Source organism: Marmota monax, unplaced genomic scaffold (assembly GCF_021218885.2).
Source record: "Marmota monax isolate L192 unplaced genomic scaffold, Marmota_monax_Labrador192_F-V1.1 WCK01_AAM20220418_F8-fsc00042, whole genome shotgun sequence".
Taxonomy (NCBI): Eukaryota; Metazoa; Chordata; class Mammalia; order Rodentia; family Sciuridae; genus Marmota; species Marmota monax.
In genome coordinates, this window is record NW_026693008.1 from 13131473 (window position 1) to 13153067 (window position 21595).

The 21595-nt window shown below is 35.3% G+C and overlaps 2 protein-coding genes across 11 annotated transcripts in view; both read right to left on the reverse strand.

The window, feature by feature from the left end:
* Window positions 1-24: 24 nt before the first annotated feature.
* Window positions 25-18644, reverse strand: Asb14 (ankyrin repeat and SOCS box containing 14). The gene is made up of 10 exons (XM_058582178.1): window positions 18591-18644; window positions 17906-18124; window positions 14673-14728; window positions 14097-14228; window positions 13841-13999; window positions 8535-8797; window positions 5483-5634; window positions 4495-5038; window positions 2557-2710; window positions 25-1795 (listed from the first exon to the last, which is right to left on the reverse strand). Exons 2-10 carry the CDS (start codon window positions 18022-18024, stop codon window positions 1617-1619), a joined length of 1758 nt encoding a protein of 585 aa, XP_058438161.1. The 5' UTR covers window positions 18025-18124; window positions 18591-18644; the 3' UTR covers window positions 25-1616.
* Window positions 18645-19996: 1352 nt separating this feature from the next.
* Dnah12 (dynein axonemal heavy chain 12) overlaps window positions 19997-21595 on the reverse strand; it is a 256363-nt gene continuing 254764 nt past the window's right edge. For 5 of the 10 annotated variants that reach the window (XM_058582183.1, XM_058582184.1, XM_058582182.1 and 2 more), the window contains 2 exons: window positions 21118-21185; window positions 19997-20230 (listed from right to left, as the gene is read on the reverse strand). In XM_058582183.1, the coding sequence (XP_058438166.1) occupies window positions 20040-20230; window positions 21118-21185 (259 nt within the window). In that variant the 3' untranslated portion in view covers window positions 19997-20039. The remainder of the gene's footprint in view (window positions 20231-21117; window positions 21186-21595) is intronic. The other 5 variants (XM_058582180.1, XM_058582181.1, XM_058582179.1 and 2 more) reach the window with 2 other exon arrangements.

The window sequence follows — 21595 nt, forward strand, 5'->3', positions numbered from 1 at the left end:
GTATATAACTTAAGTTCTACTGGGAATTTTATGTTCTAATTTGTTTTTGAATTTTATAAAAATGTATATACTTTCAGAAAGTCAAGGGATTAGATGAAATTAATTTTAGAATTATGTAATTTATCTAAGTACATGTATATCCTAAATGTATTTTTGTATATTGACACATATACATATATATAAACTACCACTTCGTTATAAGCACATGAGATTAAAAAAAAAAAAAAACAAAACTTCGTGTTAGCCAGTTTTGCACATTTTAAATGTAAAAAGCTAAATATAATTCTAAATCTTCTGCTTACTGAAGTAGTCTTTATAACCATGAATCAATTATTGCATCAGAAATCATACAGTTTTAGTTGCAGTAAAATGGACTATATTATGCTAAAAAATGTTAAAACTAAATATGTAAAAATCAAAGCTGTATAGTTAATGGAACTGTGGAGAAAATGAACTACATCATTCTCTGTTGTCCTTTTGATGTGCTCTCTCAACTTGACATAGATGTGACTGAATGAATATTTCTCAGTTTCTTTCTGTACTATCCACATACAGAAACTTGAACTTAGATGCAACTTAGAATGCATAGAAATAAAAAATGGAACTTAATATTCTATATTCACATGCAGTAGAGAATATAAAGAAATAATTTAATCTGACATCTTCTGTAATCATTGAAACCCTCCATGTCCACTAGCCGACTAGGTTCAGTATAGAAACCATAAGCCTATCCATTTGAAAACCCTTTTTAATTCCCATTGAATTAATTATATTAACCAATAAGTGGTAAACCATAACCAAAAATATTTGGAAAGAAGGCAGGAGGGAATATGTGTTTCCTATTAATGATGAAGTTTTAATTGAACGATCTATTTGAATTAACTGAATTACTCCATCCCTGTACTTGACTACAAAGAAACAATGCCAGGCCTGGTGGTGCATGCCTGCAATCTCAGCTACTTGAGGCAGGAGGATTACAAGTGCAAGCCTGACCTTAGCAATTTAGCAAGACCTTGTCTCAATAAAAAGTGAAAAAGGCTAGGGATATATCCTAATGGTAGAGCCCCCTGGGTTCAATCTTGAGAACCCAAAAAAACAAAACAAAAAAAAAACAACTGTGATTTCTGCACACAAATAGTTTACTTCCAGGGCATGTAATGGAGTCAGTATATATTCAATACAATCACTAATACTTCTCTATTTAAAAAAGAATCTCCAATTGTCAGAGATGGCATCCATTATTTTGAGCACATTTATACACTTAATGTAAGATCACTACAGAATTAGAACTGGTATATAGGGCTGGCATTATGGTCCAATGGTAGAGTGCTTGGCTAGCATGATCCAGGCCCTGGTTCAATCCCCAGAACCACAAAAACAAAAAACTGGTGTATTTAGTTAATTAAAATATTCACTAGTTGGGTTTTGCTTTTCTTAAAACTAACTTTGGACTTATAGCCATTTATATGTTGAAAGGCCATATTCAGAGAAACTACTTAAAGAACGTAGACTGATTTTAGTTACTGGGTAAAGCAAAAAATATGAATCATAGAAGACAAATCCCATTTGAAAAAAATAAGCTGCAAAATTATACCTTTTCCTGTAGAATAATATGATTACCAGGTTTCTGTAAAAACTCCTTGTCCGTAAAGGTCATATTCTTTGTAAAGGATGTATGCTTTTAGACGATTGGGCAATGGAAGAAATGACATGAAGACAGGGCAGCGTAAATGCAAACGCCCCATACACTTGCGGATCTTTAGGCGGCACAAATGTTTTAGGGAACGAGGGTTTGCTAAAATGAAAGAAATAGGATATTATCTAAAAGGAGAAAGAATTAAAGAATTGCTTTTTTTTTTTTTTTTTTAATGATCTTAGGGTTTAGTTAGCAAATGTATTTGATACTTAAACCACCAGGATTTGCATTGGCTGTGATTAAATGGGAATATCAATAGGGAAAGTTTTTCAGTTCTCTTGCAACGCTTTGCAAAAATATGACTTTAGATGCATATCAAGTTGGAATCCAAAGACAAATCAATTGTGCATCTGGCTTGTGAGACCCTAAGTACTTAAATCTCTATTAACCCCACTCCCCACCCCCTGCCAATTCTTTCTATCAGGGACAGGGCAAAACTAAAGATCACCACCCAGGGGGAAATGGGATAAAATAAATTTTTAATTGACTTAGGTGCAACTTTGAAAAAATTTGGTTTGGAGAGGGTCATTTGGTATCCCCTACAAATTTAGATCTTTTCTTATCTGTTTTTTATTGCCATGTCATACCTTTTAATTCCTGTCTATAATGTTCCTTCCTAGTCATGGGGTAATTGGGTTGGGAAAAAAGTGTTACCCACATATAATTATAAGTAATTACCTAACAGATTTTGTCTGCTGGAAAATTGTAGTAAGTACAACTTAATGACTACACTGTAGTTTTACGAAGGAATAGTATTTTTTTGGTTGCTTTAGGTTATGCTTTTAACACAAAGAATATTCTATAGAACAAATAATATGATTAGTATTTTGGTAAAAGTTTTCTATAAGACAGATACTCACTCAAGATAAAATGTATTTCTGACCAGAGCCCCTGTTTTTGGAGCACAGCTTTCAACTTTGAGCAGATTTGAACTTGATCAACATAATCAAGCATCACTCGAACAACCTTTCCAGAGAGATGCTGCAGCCATGATAAAGTTATTACTTCACAGAACTAAAGGGGGAAAGTCAGAAAATTAAATTAAGAGTATCTATGGTTTAGCACAGTAATCAAAAGAATACTAAGCTGAAAGTATTCAGTTCCTCATTTGATTTCTTAGTCCTAACATTTGGGAAAAATATATTTACTGATTCTTCATATAAGAAGTAATAAAGGTGTGGCAGAGATTGTTACATAATATCTGTTAACTCCCTTGGTTGGTCACCTGGCTGTCTACAATAAAGATTAACTTTTTAGCTTCACTTGCAGCTAGGTGTGGCCACTTGGCTAACCTTTAACCAATGAGAGGTAAGTGGAAGCCTCAGCAGCTCCCCAAATACCATGCAAGAAAGGCAAGGTCTGTGATGCTTCCTTTTCCCTTTCTTCTTGCAGACTGTAATATGGATACAAGCTGCTTTTATGAATCATGACACTGTCCATTTACAAGGCTATTTACTTCTGTCCTTTATATGAGAGGGAATGAGCCATTTGGTTTGGTTTGAGATGAGTCTCACTATCTCGCTCTCTCTTTCCAGCCTCCCAAGTAGCTGGGACTGCATGTGATCCACTATGCCTGGCTGACATTTTGTTAAAAGCTTTTATTTTGGGATTTTTCTGTCATTCAAAAATCTTAGTCCAACCCTGATATAAAAGGAAAGTAACAGTTTTGGCCTTTAAATCATTAACATGCTCTTAAATAAGATGTCCAGATGAGAAATGAGACTGTTCCTGAACAGTCAGGAAATAATACCAGATGGTATATCCCCTAATGCTGAATTAATGGTGTAGAAATTAAGTCCTATATTAATCACCTAAAAATAATAAATACAAGAATATTTTGCCTGTAACTTTTCAGAATTGATTCAAGGAGCTTTTTCAATTTACTGTTTCATTTCTATTTTTTAAATTTTGGTAATATGAATTCAAATATTTATAGAGCATCTACTATGTGCTAAGCACAGACATGTGTAAACTGAGGATATTTATAAGAGGTACAGTCATTAAAATACTAAAATAATATTCAGAAAGTCAAATTCTACAAAGAAATGATCATGATAAGAGAATGATGGGGAAGGGGACTACCTAAGATGGGCGTTTTTGGAGAGATGACACTTGAAATGAGACCTGAAAAGTAGCAACCATTTGAAAAGCTAGGGGAAAAACTCAAGTTGGGGAAAACAGAAGTGACCAATTAGGTAAGAAAAAACTAGGGGTCTGGTGTGAGAAAAATCTCTCTAATCAGGAGGGGTCAACTGTTTACTGTAACTTTTTTCATCATAAAACTAACCAAATAAGACTAATCAAATGCTCAAAGAGCCAAAAACCTAAGGGTATAGGTATTTGGAATCCAGCAACATTTTAGCTAAAGAGAAAATGTAACCGAAATATAAGGCTGGATTCATTTTTTAAAAAGGTTTTTAGTTGTTGATGGACCTTTATTTATTTATATGCAGTGTTGAGAGTTGAACCCAGTGTCTCACACATGCTAGGCAAGTGTTCTACCACTGAACCACAACCCCAGCCCTGCAGTTTGCATTCATTTTTTAAACCTTGCTCAGGAGTCAGTTCATTTGTGAAACTCCCTGACAGTTCTAGGTAAAGTCCCTTTTTTCTCTGAGTTGATTCTGTACCTTTTATATCTTTCTACTGATAGATATCTGCATGATATTTTATCATGTATTTTTCACTCTAGAGTCTTCCAACAATTAGCTTCTAGAGAGTGGACTGAGTATTACTATAGTTCCCAGACTATGGATAATGAATGTCTTAAGGTAATACAACTAATCCTGTGGACTTACCATAGTATCTTTAATAACTGTAGATGTCCAGCCTTCAAAAGTATAGAAAGGATGAATTTTATCCCCATGAGGACAATCAAAACATCGCTCTGTGTCATACCCATAATTCAACAGCATCCTGAGCATGACTTCATCTTTTAGTGTGTATTGCAGTGCTGATGGGAAATGCAAAGGGTTGACTCTGCAGAAGTAATTGACGTTGGCACCATGTCTTAGCAGTAGACTTATGAGCTCATAGTTACCCATCCTAAGGGCTATCTGCAGGCAGTTAACTGGGTCTTGATTAGGCAGAGCTCCAGCTCCCAGAAGCAGCTTAACTGAAGAGAGGTCACCATTTGATACAGCAAAATACAAAGCTGATTTCCTTTGGTCATCATAATGTTTACGAATTTTCTGATCTAGCATGAAATTCACATCAAATCCAGCCTGGATGAGAAGTTCCAGGCATTGAGGGTGTGCTCCTGCTGCTGCACAATGAACTGGACTGATCCCACTCCGCTTAATGGCAGCAAGGTCCGTAACTGGAATCAATATCTTTAGAACTCTAAGAAAGAATTCCAAAGTACATTTCAAAATGGTTTCATCAAGATACAGAGTTAGCCTGTTTATGATTCTTTTATATTAATGGTATATATAGTATTAGTATCAGGTGGCAATTAGAACCCTCCAACAAAAAAACTAATTCCTTCATCTGGCAGCTTATATAGCAAGTAAAACTGAATGGAACTATTGTCTAGGTTTAAAACTCAGTATTAGCCCAGTCATTTGAGACCCAAAGTTTCCCATATTGAAAGCAGTTCTGTGTCTTCAGCAGCTACAGAAGATGCTCGGCCTTACCAGTTTCTAGCAGGTCCAGAGATTTTTCTTTTTTCTTTTTTTAAGGTTTAGGTTGTTGGATCAGAGAAAAAATATAAAGTTCCTAGAAGTTGCTTATAAAAAAGTCAGTTATTACTATTTCTATTATTTACAGTAATATAATTTAACTTACAATAAGTGTCCTCTGTCAGCTGCCACATGAATGGGCAGGTGGCCTGAATTCTTAGGTATATTGGCATCAGCTCCATACTCTAGCAAGAGAGTCACAGAGTCTGGATTTCCTCCTCTAGCAGCTTCAAGTAATATGGAAGATGAATCAGAGGCCTGACCATGAGCATTAGCACCTAAGAGGAAAAAGTCATCTTGCAAAAATTGTTTTCCATTGTATATAAGCAATCTTAAAATCAAAAAATGCATACCTACTTTAGTGAAGAACTAAGAATCAAATAAAATAGGTAGCTCTTTTCTCAAGCAATTTATAAACTAATGTGGAGGGGAGGGACATGATACAAACAGTTTGTAAATTATAGGTAAGCTGGCTTTCAGAGCAATTTTTATAAGTTGTTTGGAACTAAAAATTTCCAGTAGACATACTTTCATAAAAGGTGGATTTCTAAACCAGTATACAAAGCCCAGTTACCTCACAATATGCTTACAGATAGGATGGTAATAACTAACTGAATTATATCACCATAACATTTAATGATGTTTTGATGGAAAGGGGCATTTTTTAAAACTTCTTCATAAAGGACTGTTCGTAATAAGAGACACTAATTGTTTTAAACTGAAATTGAGGATTGCTGATAGCTATAAAGATAAATTGTAGTACCTATGCCAAGTATCATGTGAGTGGTGTGGATAAGAATTCAGGTAGAGGCAAAAGTGCCTTCTAGAAGATCTAGGGCTGGGGCTGTAAGGGGAGCTTACAGATAAAAGAAAGGAGTTTGGGTCAGTTCTGGAAGTTTTCTCAATAAAATGGGCTCTGAAGAAAGAGTAGCATTTGGATGGACAAAAGCTAAGGAGAGCATTCTGGACACATCATAAATCATAAAGAAGATATAGTGGCTTTACTTTTGAATAGATAGATAAAAATCATCAGGGTATAGTGGCTGCCCAAGAACCCCACTCCTAGAATGTATTTAGAAATCTAATATACCTTCATTTATTGTTTACTATGTGCATAATCATTTCTAAATTTTACAGCAAACCCCAGAAGTAGGTGCTAAGATCTCCATTTTAAAAATGAAGAAACTAGGTCTGGAATTGTGGCTTAGTGGTAGAGTACTTGCCTAGCATGTGTGAGGCCATGGGTTCAATTCTCAATACCGCATATAAATAAATGAATAAAATAAAGTTCCATCAACATTTTAAAAATATTAAAAAAAAAGAAGAAGAAACAAGGGCTTACTGGTTTTAAATGACTTGCCCAAAGACACACAGCTAGTAATAAGCAAGATGGTTAGGATTCATACATAGATTTTCCAGACTAAGGCCTTATTTCTATGATACCATCTTGTCTCTAACAATGCGGGATCAGGCAGATATGACTTCAAATACTGGCTCTGCCATTTACTATTTATGTCACTGTTATGGTTTAGATATGTCCCCCAAAAGCTCATGTGTTAAGCAATGCATGTATTTTAAAGGTGAAATGACTGGATTATAAGAGCCTAACCCAATCAATGGATTAATCCAGTAATATGGATTAACTAGGAAGTAACTCTAAGTAGGTAGGGTATGGCTGGTGGAGGTGGGTCACTGGGAGCATGCCTTTGGAGTATATTTTATTCTCCCTCTTCCTGACTGCCATGTCTTGACTTCTTTCCATGACCACACTCTTCCACAATAATGTTCTGCCTCACCTTGTGCCCAGAGTTATGCAATCAGTTAGCCCTCTGTGGACTGAGACTTCTAAAACCACATGCCCCAAATAAACTTTCCCTTCTGTATGTTGTTCTTGTCAGGTCTTTTGGTCACAGGGACAAGAAAGCTGACTAAAACAGTTACGATGTGTAAATTACTTTGTAAGGCGGTTAAGGGAAATGCTTAATCACTGAACTCACCAGTCACATGATCCTGGTTTCTTTGAAAGGTAAAGGATTGAAAATTTGTTGCTGTGTGTGTGTGTGTGTGTGTGTGTGTGTGTATTTTGGTATCGGAGATTGAACCCAAGAGCGCTTTACCACTGAGCTACATCCCCAGCCCTTTTTCATTTTTTTGTTTTGAGACAAGAGTCTTGCTAAGTTGCTTAGGGACTTACTAAATTTGCTGGCCTCAAACTTTTGATTCTCCTGACTTAGCCTCCCAAGTCACTGTGACTACGGGTATATGCCACTACACCTGGTAAATGCCAAAGTTCTTTGAGAGTCCCTGCCAGTTATCTAAAATGACCACAGTTACAATGCGGAGGGCAGGGAGGAAGTGTGTTTGAAGAGAAGTCTATAACTGGTACCATCTCTGAACTTCTTTTCTCAAGAGCAAAATGAGATTAATATCTGCCTCACAGACTTTTTAAAGGATTACATGAGGCAACAGCTTAATGCCTGTTATGTAGAAAGTATTTAATAAATATACATCAGTGGCTGGAGTTGTAGCTTCAGTGGTAGAATGCTTACCTAGCATGTGTGAGGCACTGGGTTCAATCCTCAGCACCTCATTTAAAAAAAAAAAAACGGTATTGTGTACAACTAAAAAATAAATATTAAAAAAAAATTTTTAAAAATATGTTTTAAAAGATAAATATAAATCATCTTCTCCTTCTCTTAGAGTTTTGACTATTAGTAGAAAAGAGAACAGGGATACGAAGAGAAGAAATGAGGAAGAATTTCCTAACATTCAAAGATATTCTGCGACAGATTAAACTGCCTCATGACTTAGCATAAGTAGCAACAGTATGTACAGAATGTTGCAAGGACTTTGATTTTGATTCTAGGAAAGGACATCAACACAAAAATGTTTAAAAAAAAAACAACTATCCTCTAAGAATACTAAAGGAACATTAAGTATAAGGGTCACCCTGCATTGCAATAATTTTAAGGAAATTATATCACATCATCAAATAAGAAAACCAGTCTGATTATTTTAGGCTTTCTAGTATCCAATATTAATACACAAATTTCAAACATTTAAATTGGTTTTAAATAAGATATTAACTTCTATTATTCTGAAGCTCTCCATCAAGAAGAGAACACTGGGATCAAGTTACTCTATGGTAGTATGCTGACTATATAGAAAATCTTGCCTTTCTGCAGTAATAATGCCATAATTTCAGTGTGTCCACTTTGGGCAGCAAGAGCAAGTGGAGTGAATCCATAGGTGCTCCGGGGGTCAGGGTGTGCCCCAGAAACCAGCATAAGCTTCACCATGTCCTGTCTGCCCAGTTTGGCTGCCTCGTGGAGAGCAGTCCTGTCATTGGCACATCGTAGATTTACATCCGCTCCGTGGCTGATCAGCAAGGTAGCCATGTCATAGGAGTCACGTAGAACAGCTAAGAAATCAGAAGCGAGGTGGGCATTATGCTTGATGCGGGTAAGGCCAGAGTGTCATATCAGCTAGTGTCCCTCAGCCTTCTTAAGGAGCTCTTCCCACTTACTCCCTTGCCTCTGCATTATGAATTTAGGGAACCCATAAAATAGACTGTATGTCAAATAATATATCAATGGGCTATTTGTTTTTCTATAAGCCATAACCAATTCATTGTCTTTTGGCTGCTTGGCTGGCTCATACATATAAAATTTTCATGTATCTTTATTTTCTTGAGAAAATGGGAACTTACATATTCAGTACAGACCTGGAAATGCTTGTAAGCTGCTTTAAAAGAAGAAAAAAAAGAAACAGAACCCTATCTCAGCAAACAAATGACTAAAATGTAATTTTATTTGTATGTTGGATGAGTGGCTGAACCCATAGGATATGATGGTTTGGGCTTGTATTTCCCAAAGTGTTGTACAGAAAGTCCCTTGAGGTTCTTTGTGAAGAAATGATTCTGAAAGCAACAAACATACACACCCATCTCCAAAGGCCTGGAAATCCTATGTATACTATTATCACATAATTAAGGTCCAGTTCAGTGGTAGAGCATTTGCTAGCACTGGGTTTGATCCTCAGCACCACATAATAAATAAATAAAAGGTTCACTTTTGGGCTGGGTTGTGGCTTAGTGGTAGAGTGCTTGCCTAGCATGCACGAGGCACTGAGTTCGATCCTCAGCACCACATAAATGTAAAATAAATATATTGTGTCCACTTAAAACTAAAAAAAAAAAAAAAGTTCACTTTACACATTGGTGAATTGAAGTCTCTGAGATCTTGATGAGCTTGTTTCCCTGAAACCCAGCATCTTCCATATCTATGAATAGGGAAATAAATGTTTAGATACGACAGAAAAGGAATTATTTGGCATGCCAGATAGGCCGAGGTCAAGAGAGGAAAACCAGTTCCTACCATCATATCACTCTGACAGGCTTCACAGCTTAATGCTTTCTTACATAGTACACACACATGAATATTATTATCTCTATCTTATAGGTGAGAAAACTGAGATTTAGAGAGGTTAGACCTAATCCAGAGTTTTCATTCTTATGCTATATAGGGCTTTCTCAGAGAATGCTCTTCTATTCAGTGTTTTGATGATTTTTCTCCCCTATGAATGCAAAGCCTAAAAGCACCCTGGGACAAATCAAGATGAGCCCTCCAAATCCCAGTTTTCAGTAGTACCCTGTAAATGTTCTCTCTTTAATTTTTTGCTTTTTTCATGAAAGTTATACACTATGCAAGGCTTAAAGAGCCAATTACTACAGGGTTCTCCACCCTTTCTCAACTCTCTTTTTCCTTCACTAGAGCACCTTTTAGCTGATTCTTTGCTATTAACTATTATATTTCTAAATAGCCCTGCTTACATTGCCACTTTTTAATTTTTTATGTTTAGATTTTTATTTAAGAACTCAAAAAATTGATTACCTACAAAATAATTTTGAAAGAATTAGTCAAGGAATACTTAAAAGTAAAAATTAAATAAGAGAAACAGGAGATAAAAACACTTTTTAATTTTTTTTTGGTTTTGATTTAACTTGACTTTTCATGGAAAATGAAGATTTTTTTCTCTTATGCTCACCATTCACATTTCTCAGCCCACCATTCTTCTAGTACTTTTTATGATATAATTTTTGTTAACTATTCAGTATTTACCTTATTTTTATTTTATTTGCTATTCAAAAAGCTGGGTCCTAATTATGTTTCCTTTCCTATACATCTTTTGTTTTCCTTGTAGTTAATACTAGCCTTACATTTACATTCCATTTACCTAATTTGTTTGTTTGTGTGGTGCTAGGGATTAAACACTAGTCAGTTTGCATGCCAAGGCAAAGTGCTTTACACTGAACTCTACCCCCAGCCTTTGCTTAGTTTTCAATTTGCTTATCACTAATTCAACCTGAGACTTTCTAAACTGTCTTAAATCTCAAGATATTTATTCCAATTCCATCATGGTCACCTGCAATCTTTCAACCTATTCTTTTATATATACATTAAACTAAATCCCCAACACTCTTGCTAAATTGCTAAGACTGGTCTAGAACCTGCAATCCTCCTGCCTTAACCTGTGATTACACACCTGCAATTACAGGTGTGTGTTACCTTATCTAGCCCCTCTGACCTGTTCTAACCTGGAATTCAGTGCCTGGAACATGTTGCCATCCTAGGAGTACTGTTCCCCATCATCTTGGGGATCTCATTTGCCTACTATCTGGGATGGACCTTGTATTTCTTGGATCCCTAGCTTTGACATTTCAAGTTCACTTCCATGTTGGTAGGATATTTATTTCATTAATGAAGCAGACCAGAGACCCCCATCATATTTGTAATATATGTATATATTTGTAATATATTTGTAATATTTGTAATATATTTCTCTTGTCAGAAAGATTTTTACAAAGGATGTCAACAGGATATCAGCAAAAATTTCTGCAGAGGGCATTGTGGTTTGTAGCTTCCTCTTTCTGCCATGTCTGCAGAAAAAAAAAACCAAACTTGTAAAACTTCTGTCTGGCCTAAGAATATGGGACAAAGAGTATGTCCCCACCCACTATCATGTAATCTTCCCACTGAGTATAAATCTAAAAGAATTTCCAAACTCTTGGTCCAGAGAATTTTAGGCATGGGCCCTGTCTGGACTGCTACAGCTAAAATCAAACTGCTTCCTGAAAATTCCTTAAGTCCAGCCTCACCTATCCTACATCATTAACACATTAATGGTGTAAGAGGGAGAAAAGTTTGAGTTCTTCCATGTCTGAAAATATGTATCTTGTTTTTACCTTCAGATTTAATAGTTTAATTAAATATTTAAGTTGAAAATAATTTTCCCTCAGAACTTCTGAAACTATTCATCAATTTCATCAAGCATCTAGTTATTGTTGAGAACTCTAAAACTATTTTGATCTTTTATCTTTTGTATATGATATATTTCCAATTTTTTCTCTCTCAGGAAACTTTTGGAAGCTTCTCTTTGTCTCAGGTGTAGGTCTTTTTAAAAATGTTTTTCTTTCTTTTTTTTTTTTTAATAAAAAGGTTCATGTTCAGGGAATTTAGATATGCAGAAAAGAAAGAAGAAAGACTCATAATCACATCTCTTTGGTAAAATCTTTGTTAATATTTTCATATCTTTTCTTGTATTGTTTAATTATGCATATAATAAATTTTTGGTAGTTATTTTTGATCAATTTTGTCAACCACAATTCTCTAATAACCATCTTCTTCATTTATGCTGTTCTTGCACATTTGCATGATGACTCTTGGTTCCTCAAGATGCTAAAACACCTGAACTTACCCATCTCATTATTCATTCACCAATCCTCCCTTGCCCCCTCACCCCTATTTTGTATTTTATTTAGAGACAGGATCTTACCGAGTTGTTTAGTGCCTCACTTTTGCTGAGGCTGGCTTTGAACTAGTAATCCTCCTGTCTAAGCCTCCTGAACTGTTGGGATTACAGGTGTGTGCTACCATGCCCAGCTCACCAATTCTTAGCACAAAATGTTCATGGAATTTTACTAGATGCCTGATACTGAGTCAGTATGAATTCTGTTAATAATTATTTATAAGGTGCTATGAAAATGCTCTAATTGCTCTAATACTGAAGAAAAGTGCTGATTGTGTTGGGTCTGTTTGAATTCATCAGCTGGCTTTTTCACTTTGGAAACAACATGTCCCTTATTTTAGGAAATTATTATTTTGACTTATTTTATTGATGATAGAGTACCTCCATCTTGTTTATTTGATCTGTCATTCCTGTTATTCATACATTGCTCCTCTTGGGTTGTCCTTCTAATTTTCTTATTTCTCCTTTACTATTTTACATTTCTTATCTTCTGAAAGCTTTCCTAAACTTCATTTTCTAGCATTATTTTTTTAAAAAATTTGTTTTGATGTTTTTAATATCAAGAGCATTTTTGTTTTATTCTTGGATTTTTTGTAGTATCCTACTTTTTTAAAATATTGTTTTAAGTTGTTGATGGACCTTTATTTTATTTATTGATATGTGGTACTGAGAATTGAACCCAGTGCTTCACACATGCTAGGCAAGCACTCCACCACTGAGCCACGACCCCAGCCCTGTACTATCCTATTCTTATTTCTTTAATTTCTTTGAAGAAATTAATGATAATTTGCTTTACATTTTATTTCTCCTAAATAATCTGCTTCTTCCAAGTCATTTATCTATGTTGAAGACTTTCTTCAAATAGTCTGGTTATCTGCTCATGAGTAAGAGCCTGGACAACTATTCTGGTTGAAAATTCTAAACGGTGGGTGGGGCTTGCAGACTATGGGCTTCACTACTGGTTCGTATGTTTGGGCCATTTGTTGGGGGAGCCCCCAGTGTTACTATCTTTAGATCTTCCTGGGCTGATCAGATTCTCCAGAGAATCCTCTTTCTGGAGAGTATAAAGGCTTGTCTGCCAGCTTTCTAGGATCCTGGTGGGAGAATGCCTTCTTGTGGAAGAGAGTTGGGTCTTTTTGCTTAATTCCTCCAGTGTTTTCAATTAAGTACTCCCACGCTCACCCAAATTCTCTGGTCTAGAGACCCTCTGTTTAAGCTGTTCAAGAATAAACCTCCAGAACTCTACTGGGCTGGGGAGGAGTCTGTCTCAGCAGGCAGAGTGGAAGAAGCAATCTAGATATCTGACTTCCTGATTAATAGTTTTTAGCCTAGCCTCCCATTTCAGCTGCCTGCCCTTCACCTATGCTTCATGACTCTGTTCCTTTCTGTATGTGCATGTGCTCCTAACTGGGCATCAGGCCACCTCATTAGCCAATCTATAGAAAGCTTCTTGAGGGTCTGGTCAGCTGGGATCAAAATGTATATGTGCTCCTAACTGGGCATCAGGCCACCTCATTAGCCAATCTATAGAAAGATTCTTGAGGGTCTGGTCAGCTGGGATCACAGTATTGCATCTGTGCACAAAGAGCTGTCTTTGAAACTTGTTGGCATAGGGGAGACAGAGCAGCACACTCTTCTCCAGAGATGAGTCATTTACCTGTAAGAAGAGGAGAATTGCCTTCGAAATTCTTAGCATTTGGATTGCAGCCATTGAGAAGAAGAAAACTGGCATTTTCTAAGAGGCAATTGCTGACAGCCAGAAAAAGTGGTGTTTCACCATTATGGGTGGTTTGCTCCCATACACTGGTTTTTGAAGCTGAAATAAATTCATCATATATCATATAGGTTAAGATTCAAAAACCAATTTTAAGTTTATTTCTCAGAAGCATCAGGAAGAATAAAAGGGAGTTTACCTTTCAGGGTTATTTCTAAAATGTTCTTATTTAATTGTACTGCAGCCTTATGCAAGAGAGTCCACCCTATCCCATCTGCTTCATCAAAAGCAGAATGGTACTTGGTTAAGTGTGACAATGCATCTTCCTCACCTATTAACAAGAAAAATGAGAACAGATTCACATTTCACACACATACAAGGCAACCCATACTGTTTCTGAATTCTACCACCAAAGGTAGTATATAAGACAACAATCAGATTGCCACCTTTTTTTTTTTTTTTTAAATATCACAGGACAGACAATAAGGCCTGTTATCTAACATTGCACAACACCTGGGCCTATGAACATCCCACCCCCAATGTCTTGCCACATACCAAAAAAAAAAAAAAAAATCTCTGTCAATAGAGGAACCCAGGAGCTCTTTTGCTAAGTTGTGCTAAAGAATTTTCTCTCAGAAAATCACATCAGACCTCCATAGGGCACAGCTTTTGGAAGAACCTGCTTCTAGGCTTCCTGAGCATGAAGAGAAAATGCTACTAGTTGTCACCATTACATTTTAAACAAATTCAAGGGGAGAGTATAAAGAGTACTTAACTGTCTCTATTGTTTCAATTATCTTCTTATAGTAAGCACTCAAAAAGGAATGAAAGCTGCAGAGGAAAAAAAAAACATTATGTATATGTGATTCCAAAATTAAGGGGGAAACTAAGGAATCTAATATAAACCAAAAAGAAAAGGGAAAGGCAGTAGTTTAATCAGGGATAACTCTCATACAAAAAATGAGGCTAAATAGAAATATTTCTATTGGTGCTGGCAGGGATATATCTGAGTGATAGAGCACTTGGCTAGCATGTACACAGCCCTAGGTTTGATCTCCAAGCACCACCATAACAAAGCAAAACAAGAAATACTTCTATTTGTAGAATGTGGTGTGTCTTTACCACATTCTAGGGAAACTCCTTTCTCATGTATTCATGAGGCCGTTAGCTTCTTCAGGGAAAGGACTGTGTGGCAGCCTGGATCTCAGTCAGTGGTGTTGAACCTGACTCAAACTTGCCTGGGAACAAAATATCACACTATCACATGGCAAAATTTAATGGCCACTCGATATTGTGATTCTAGCAAAAATATGAATAGTAAATAATCAGGTTGTGAATTTTTAAACTATGCATGGTCTGAATATAAAATACACTATTAGTGGGGCTGGGGTTGTAGCTCAGTAGTAGAGTGCTTGCCTAGCATATGTGAGGCACTGGTTTTGATCCTCAGTAACACATAAATAAATAAAATAAAGGTACTGTGCCCATCTACAACTTATATATATATGTGTGTGTGTATGTGTGTGTGTGTGTTTAAGATAATTTAACCAACCAAATTGAGAATGACAGACTGTCTAAGGGAATTTATTTTCATCCCTGTCATCTATATATGTATATGTGTGTGTGTATATATATATACACACACACATACACATACACAACTCTCTTTATATATGTGTGTGTGTATATATATATATATATATATATACATACATATATATAAACACTATTAGCAGTTTAAATGTTTTTATTAAAATATTTAAAGCTTTAGAGTTAAATATATGAATTTTATATATTGTCCTCTTCCCATTTTCTTTCATAATTCAATGAAAATAAATTCCCTTAGACAATCTGTCATACTCTCAATTTGGTTGATTAAATTTTCTTAAACATTTTACACCACTCAATTCTGTTAGTTTTCCATATCTGTGTTAAGATATTACTACATGATTGGTGGCTTAAAACAACACATTTATTATCTTAAAGTTCTGTAATTCAGAAATCCAAAATGGCTTTCTCTGGAGTAAAATCAGAGTATTGGCAGAACTATGTTCCTTCTGCAGGTTCTAAGAAAGAATCTGTTTCTTTGCCTTTCCAACTTCTAGAGCCCTCCTATATTCTTGGCTCACAGATTCTTTCCTCCTTCCTCCAAGCCATCATTGTTGGGCTAAGCCCTTTCTCTGACAACTCTCAGGTTCTCGTGCCTCTTTCACTTTGTTTGGATACAAATGGATAATCTAGGCGAATTTCTCTATATAAAAATTAGGTGATAAGCAACCTTAATTCTATTTGTAACCTTACTTCCTGTTTTCCATGTAAGGTTACACATTCATAGGTTCCAAAAAATCAGGACATGAGCCAAGCTCAGTGGTGCACACCTGTAATCCCAGAAGCTCAGGAAGCTGAGGCAGGAGGATCACGAGTTGAAACCCAATCTCACCAACTTAGTGAAGCCCAAAGGAACTCAGCAAGACCCTGTCTCTAATAAAATATAAAAAGGGGCTGGAAATATGGCTAAGTGGTTAGGCACACCTGGGTTAAATCCCTGGTACCAAAAAAAAAAAAAAAAAAAAAAATCAGAACATGGGCATCTTTGGGTGGAGCCATTATTCTACATGACATAAGTATATTCTGGTTTTCTAATTCCTGCCAGTGCCTGACCAAATCAGCAATCCTTCCTAAGTATCACACAGTTCTTGCAAGTCTAATAAATGAAATGTATAACTACAATTTCAATTTCTCTGAAATATTTCAGTACTCTCAGACTAAATATCATATCTTTCAACATTAAATTAGGTGTTCAGTTATGCAATTATATGTTTTAAAATGTTAATCACAAAGTTATGAGAGATAACCTAATAAGCCTAATTTCTTTACAAAACTTTAAATATTTAAAGATTATTCCTAAAGTAGACACAGAAGTATAGAAAAAGCATGTGGTTAAGAGCACAGACTGGAGTCAGGCTGCCTGGCTCCTCATTTAATGAGCTCTGTGACCTTGAGTAAGTCACTTAATTTGCTTATTTCTAAATGAGGATAATAAGAGTACCCATCTCACAGAGAAGCAGTGAGAATTAGAATTTAAATGAGTTAATATTTACAAAGTGCTTAAAATAGAATGACACATAGTGATGGTGCCATGAATTTGTTACATTTTTAAAAAAATTATGTTTGTTGTACTTTATCATCTCCATATTTAATTATAAAATCTCTTGGGGTTAAAAGACATTTATCCAGTTTACCTCCAGCAGGCCAAAGAGGGGTCACAAATCCAAGCAAACTGGGTTTATTACCCACCCCCAAAAACAATGGTTTCTACCTTAGTGGGCTGAAGTAGCTGATCATCCAAGAGAGCATTTGACTAGGTGCACTTGACCATGAACTGCTCATATCCAGGGAGATTCTTACCACTGAGAGAGCCACTGGTCCTCTTCTACTATTGTAGTAATAGAATCAATATCTTCAGAAAGGTTAAATTTACATAATTCCTCCTTTTGATTTGAATAGATCAAAGATTGGACTCTATCCTCACCTATCTCAGTAAAATAATTCTCTATGTGTCTTGGTTGGACTTATGTATTTCTTTAGCTCCATGAGAACAAGATGTGTTAGAGTTCTTCTCTAACCCTTCAGAAACCTCATTTATTTCTTCTGATTTCTAGACTGCATCTCCTTGCCTAGATTTCCAGCTAATCTCCTTCAACTGTTGTCTTTACTGATTAATTAAATTCTGAATTCTTTCAAAGTTTTTTTTGGTCTGGTCAGATATCATATCTTTTTCATATTTAAGTGACAGATCCTGTCTAGGAGATGAAGCTAAGTGGCAGAACTCTACCCCATCAAGGGTTTGATCCCAACATAAAAGTAAAATGAAATAATATAAAATTTAAATAAAATTCCTTGTATTCCAAATCTCTCTCCTGTTCTCATCACAATAGTAGAGTTATGTTAATGACAATCTCAACTGTTGAATACTTAATACCACACTGCCAATGAGAAAGCCATTACCTCTCATCAGGTGCATGTTGGGTTGTTCCTGGCTTGTAAATATCCTGTAAACTCTGCTGAATGGTGAGCTGGGTGTCCAAGTCATTGTCTGTGTCTTCATCACTGACGTAATTATCCATGTGAAACTCAAGCAGGTTTAAAGTTAGAATGAATTAAAAATATTTTTCCAGTTGTGAAAAGATTACCAACTGCTTGAATTTAGAAGTGAAATTTAGAAAACTAGAAAGTTGACAAGATTGAAAAACAAAGAAAATGCAAAACTTAGAAAAACAAAATGTTCATTTAAATTTTTTTTCCATAAACTTAAAATAGTTTTCTGGACTGCCACATATTCAGCATAAATTAGAAGTCTCTATGAGTAACCATTTACTTAAAACTTAGGAAAACAGCCTTTCATATAAGACTTAGGTCAATGCCATGGTAACTTGAAAATGCTTATGTTGTTTGATATATTTTAGACTTGCCTTGTCAGTTTTTCTCAGATATTACAGCACTCACCCAAAAGAACACATTTCCTACACACAGTATTATACTGAAAGCTATATTTTCTTTGGTAAAAAATAAAAATAAACATGTTATAGGACTAATAGTACTGTCTTAATACAACATGTAAATAGTGGTAGTAAAAGCAATGTAGTTTAAAAGAGCATTACTGTTTTAGTATAGAACAGGTTTGATCACATACCAAAGACTTTATATCCTCTAGGTCGGTACTGAAGTTTTCACTGTTAAGGATTAGCACATGAACGCTTCAAGATTTTCATTTATATTTAGGATCCATTCCCCTGTAAGGATTATTATAAATAGCTTTACTATAAATACTTGATCATAAGACAGTCTGGCACATTGTCCTTGCTTTTTTTTTTTTTTTTTTTTTTTTTACATGTAGTTTAGCTCTGTTTAGAAACATGATCTCTTTTTCTTCTCTACTAGAGTCATCAAACTTAAAGGATTAAACATCTTATTTCTGGAATAAACAGCATTTGCAGAGGGTTAGCGATGCAAAGAGAACTCATTCCCTTATGGCTCATGCACATAGCCACTACAAACAAGAATTAATTTTTTATTTAAGAGAGGTCAAACATTTTACATTATCTAAAGTGACTTTTCAGTGGTCCAAATTGACTGGGTAGCTGTACCTACATTTTCCTTGGGTTATAAAATTGCAGCCTGAGGGGCTGAGGCCGTAACTCAGTGGTAAAGTGCTTGCCTCACATGTGTAAGGTACTGGGTTCAATCCTCAGCACCATATAAGAATAAATATACTGTGTGTTCATATACAACTAAATAAATATTAAAAACAAAACAAGCAAACAAACAAACAAACAAACAAACAAAAAACCCTGAAGCCTGAAGTGTACTTGGAATCCACAGGAAGGAACTAACTCTACAGAAGATGATACGGTTTTGATTAAAATTTTGTGTTAAAATATTTTCATTGTTAAAATCAATGTACACTAATATTATGAGTACATACTAAATAATAAGAATATTTAACTATTGAAAATAACAATAGGATCACTTGACATTTCCAATTAAATATGAAGCAAACACCACTGTGGGGGTATAGAATCTGAGATTCCCCAACAGTCGTCTTACTGCTTTTGTGTTCCATTGAGAAATGGAACTAATATTTTAAAAGTATGAAGTAAGGGTTTGGTTCCTAAATTGCTTTAATATTTTCCTTATCTATATGTATTTAAAATGTTCATATATAATAACTTCAATGAGGCATGTGGAAAGTAAACTACTATTGAAGAAATATCTAGGAAAAGGAATATCTTCTAATATTAGTCAAATTTTATCATTTAATCTCCCCAATCTATTTTTCACATATACATATCAAACTTAAACTAAATAAAAACTCTAAGATTTTCCAAACACTTCAAAGTAACACTTTAAAATAACACTTCAAAATTTCTTTCCACAGGTAGATGTCTGACAGTGCTCTCAGAGGAGTCAGATTAGAAGGCCTTTTGCAATCAAGAGTGGAATCAGGAAAAGGATAACAATGCAAAGGCCTTTCATAAAGACCATTTGAAAGAATGACACCAAGACATTTTGTTTATAATTTTTTTTAAAATAAGTGAAAACAATTTTATTTTATTTCAGATGTTCTCTAAAATTGTACAATTTAGTCATCCAGCTGACAAAGCAGAGCAACACCACGTTTGATCCAGTGTTGAGTGGGTTGGTCTGTTTTTAACAACATTGCAATGACAAAGTTAGTGGAATGTCCTGTAGTAGAAAGAGTTCCTTTACGTTCACTTGTCTTGTAGAGAGGACAGACATAGGCATTTGACTTCGCAATCTTAGTCTTTTCAACTTGAAAAAGAAAGAAAGAGATTCATTTAGTAAAGGGAGAAGAGCCATGGGTACTGAAAAACAACTGTTTATCTTATAGTAAAATGTAATTTTAAAATTTTTAACAGCTGGTCCATTATTATTGCTATAAAACAAGAAAATTATTTCAGATGGTGCAAGTCTAGGAACCAAGAACTGATCTTAAAGTTCTGATCACTTAATAGGCATGAAAAAACTCCAGAGAATTTGTGAGGGAAGGAGTAACAAAAGAAGATAGGGAAGAAGGGACAAAAGAAGATAGGGAAGAAGGGGCAAAATACAGTATAGGTAATAGAGGACATTCAAAAGGAGAAATAAACTGCTTAGAACTCTGGTATAAGAAACACATAATTTAGAAGAAGCTGAAGTTTCTATTTGTTTTTAGCAGGCTACTAAAACAAACACTAAAACACACCAACTCTTGACAACTCACAAAAAGAATCTATGTATAATTCCTGAAAAGCCAGATATGAAATATCAGGAGCCCTTATAAACTACAGACATTTCTCACAATTGAACCACATTAATAATGAAAATATTTGATAGATTGGGTGATTTGTAAATGTTTTTATTTATTATTAATTATGATCAAGAAAATTAGAGGTGGGGTGTAGCTCAGTGACAGAGCATTTGCCTGGCATGCATGAGGCCCTAAGTTTCGTCCACAGGATTGAAAAAAATACAAATAAAAAAACAACCAAAAAGGCAGAGGGACAATATATTCTCCATTACAGATATTTCATCATTTTATATTATAATTCAGTTAGATCCTAAAAGACTTGAGCAAAAATTAATTTGGGGGAGCAGTTAATAGTATCTATCATTATTCTCTTTAAAATCCAAGGAAATTTTGTTAAAAATGTATTTACTTGGTTTTATCCATATGATGGGCATCAGGTCAAACAGAAGTTTGGGATATTGTTCAGCAAGCAAGCCACTGTAACGAGAAATTAACAGAAGTTATTAGTTATTTCGTTAGATCTAAAATGTCCCCCAAAGGCCATGTACTAATGGCTTGGATGCTGGCCTGTGGCTCTACCAGGAGATGAGGCGTAGTTGGAGGAAGTAAGTCACTTGGAGAAAGACTCTGTATAGTACATTTTGTCCTTGGTCCCTTCCTCTCACAGTGCATGTTCTCTTTTCCTCTGCTTTCTGGATGCGTTAGGGTGAGCTTTGCTTTACCTCATGCTCCCTGTTATGGTGTTTGCCTGACTGCAGGCCCATAATCAGGGAAGCCAAGTGACTCCTCTGAAACCATAAATGAAAACAAATCCATCTCCTTTTAAGTTGTTTATCTCAGGTAATCTGTTACAGCAATGAAAAGCTAACGTATTTGTGAAATTTGCT

Coding starts and splice junctions, on each gene's coding strand:
- Asb14 (XM_058582178.1), bottom strand. CDS start 18,024: ATGGATAATTACGTCAGTGATGAAGACACAGACAATGACTTGGACACC. Junction 14,729..17,905: donor CAACATGCACCTGATGAGAG/GTAATGGCTTTC, acceptor TTTCCTCTGCAG/CTTTCATTCCTTTTTGAGTG. Junction 1,796..2,556: donor AGAAATACATTTTATCTTGA/GTGAGTATCTGT, acceptor CTTTCATTTTAG/CAAACCCTCGTTCCCTAAAA.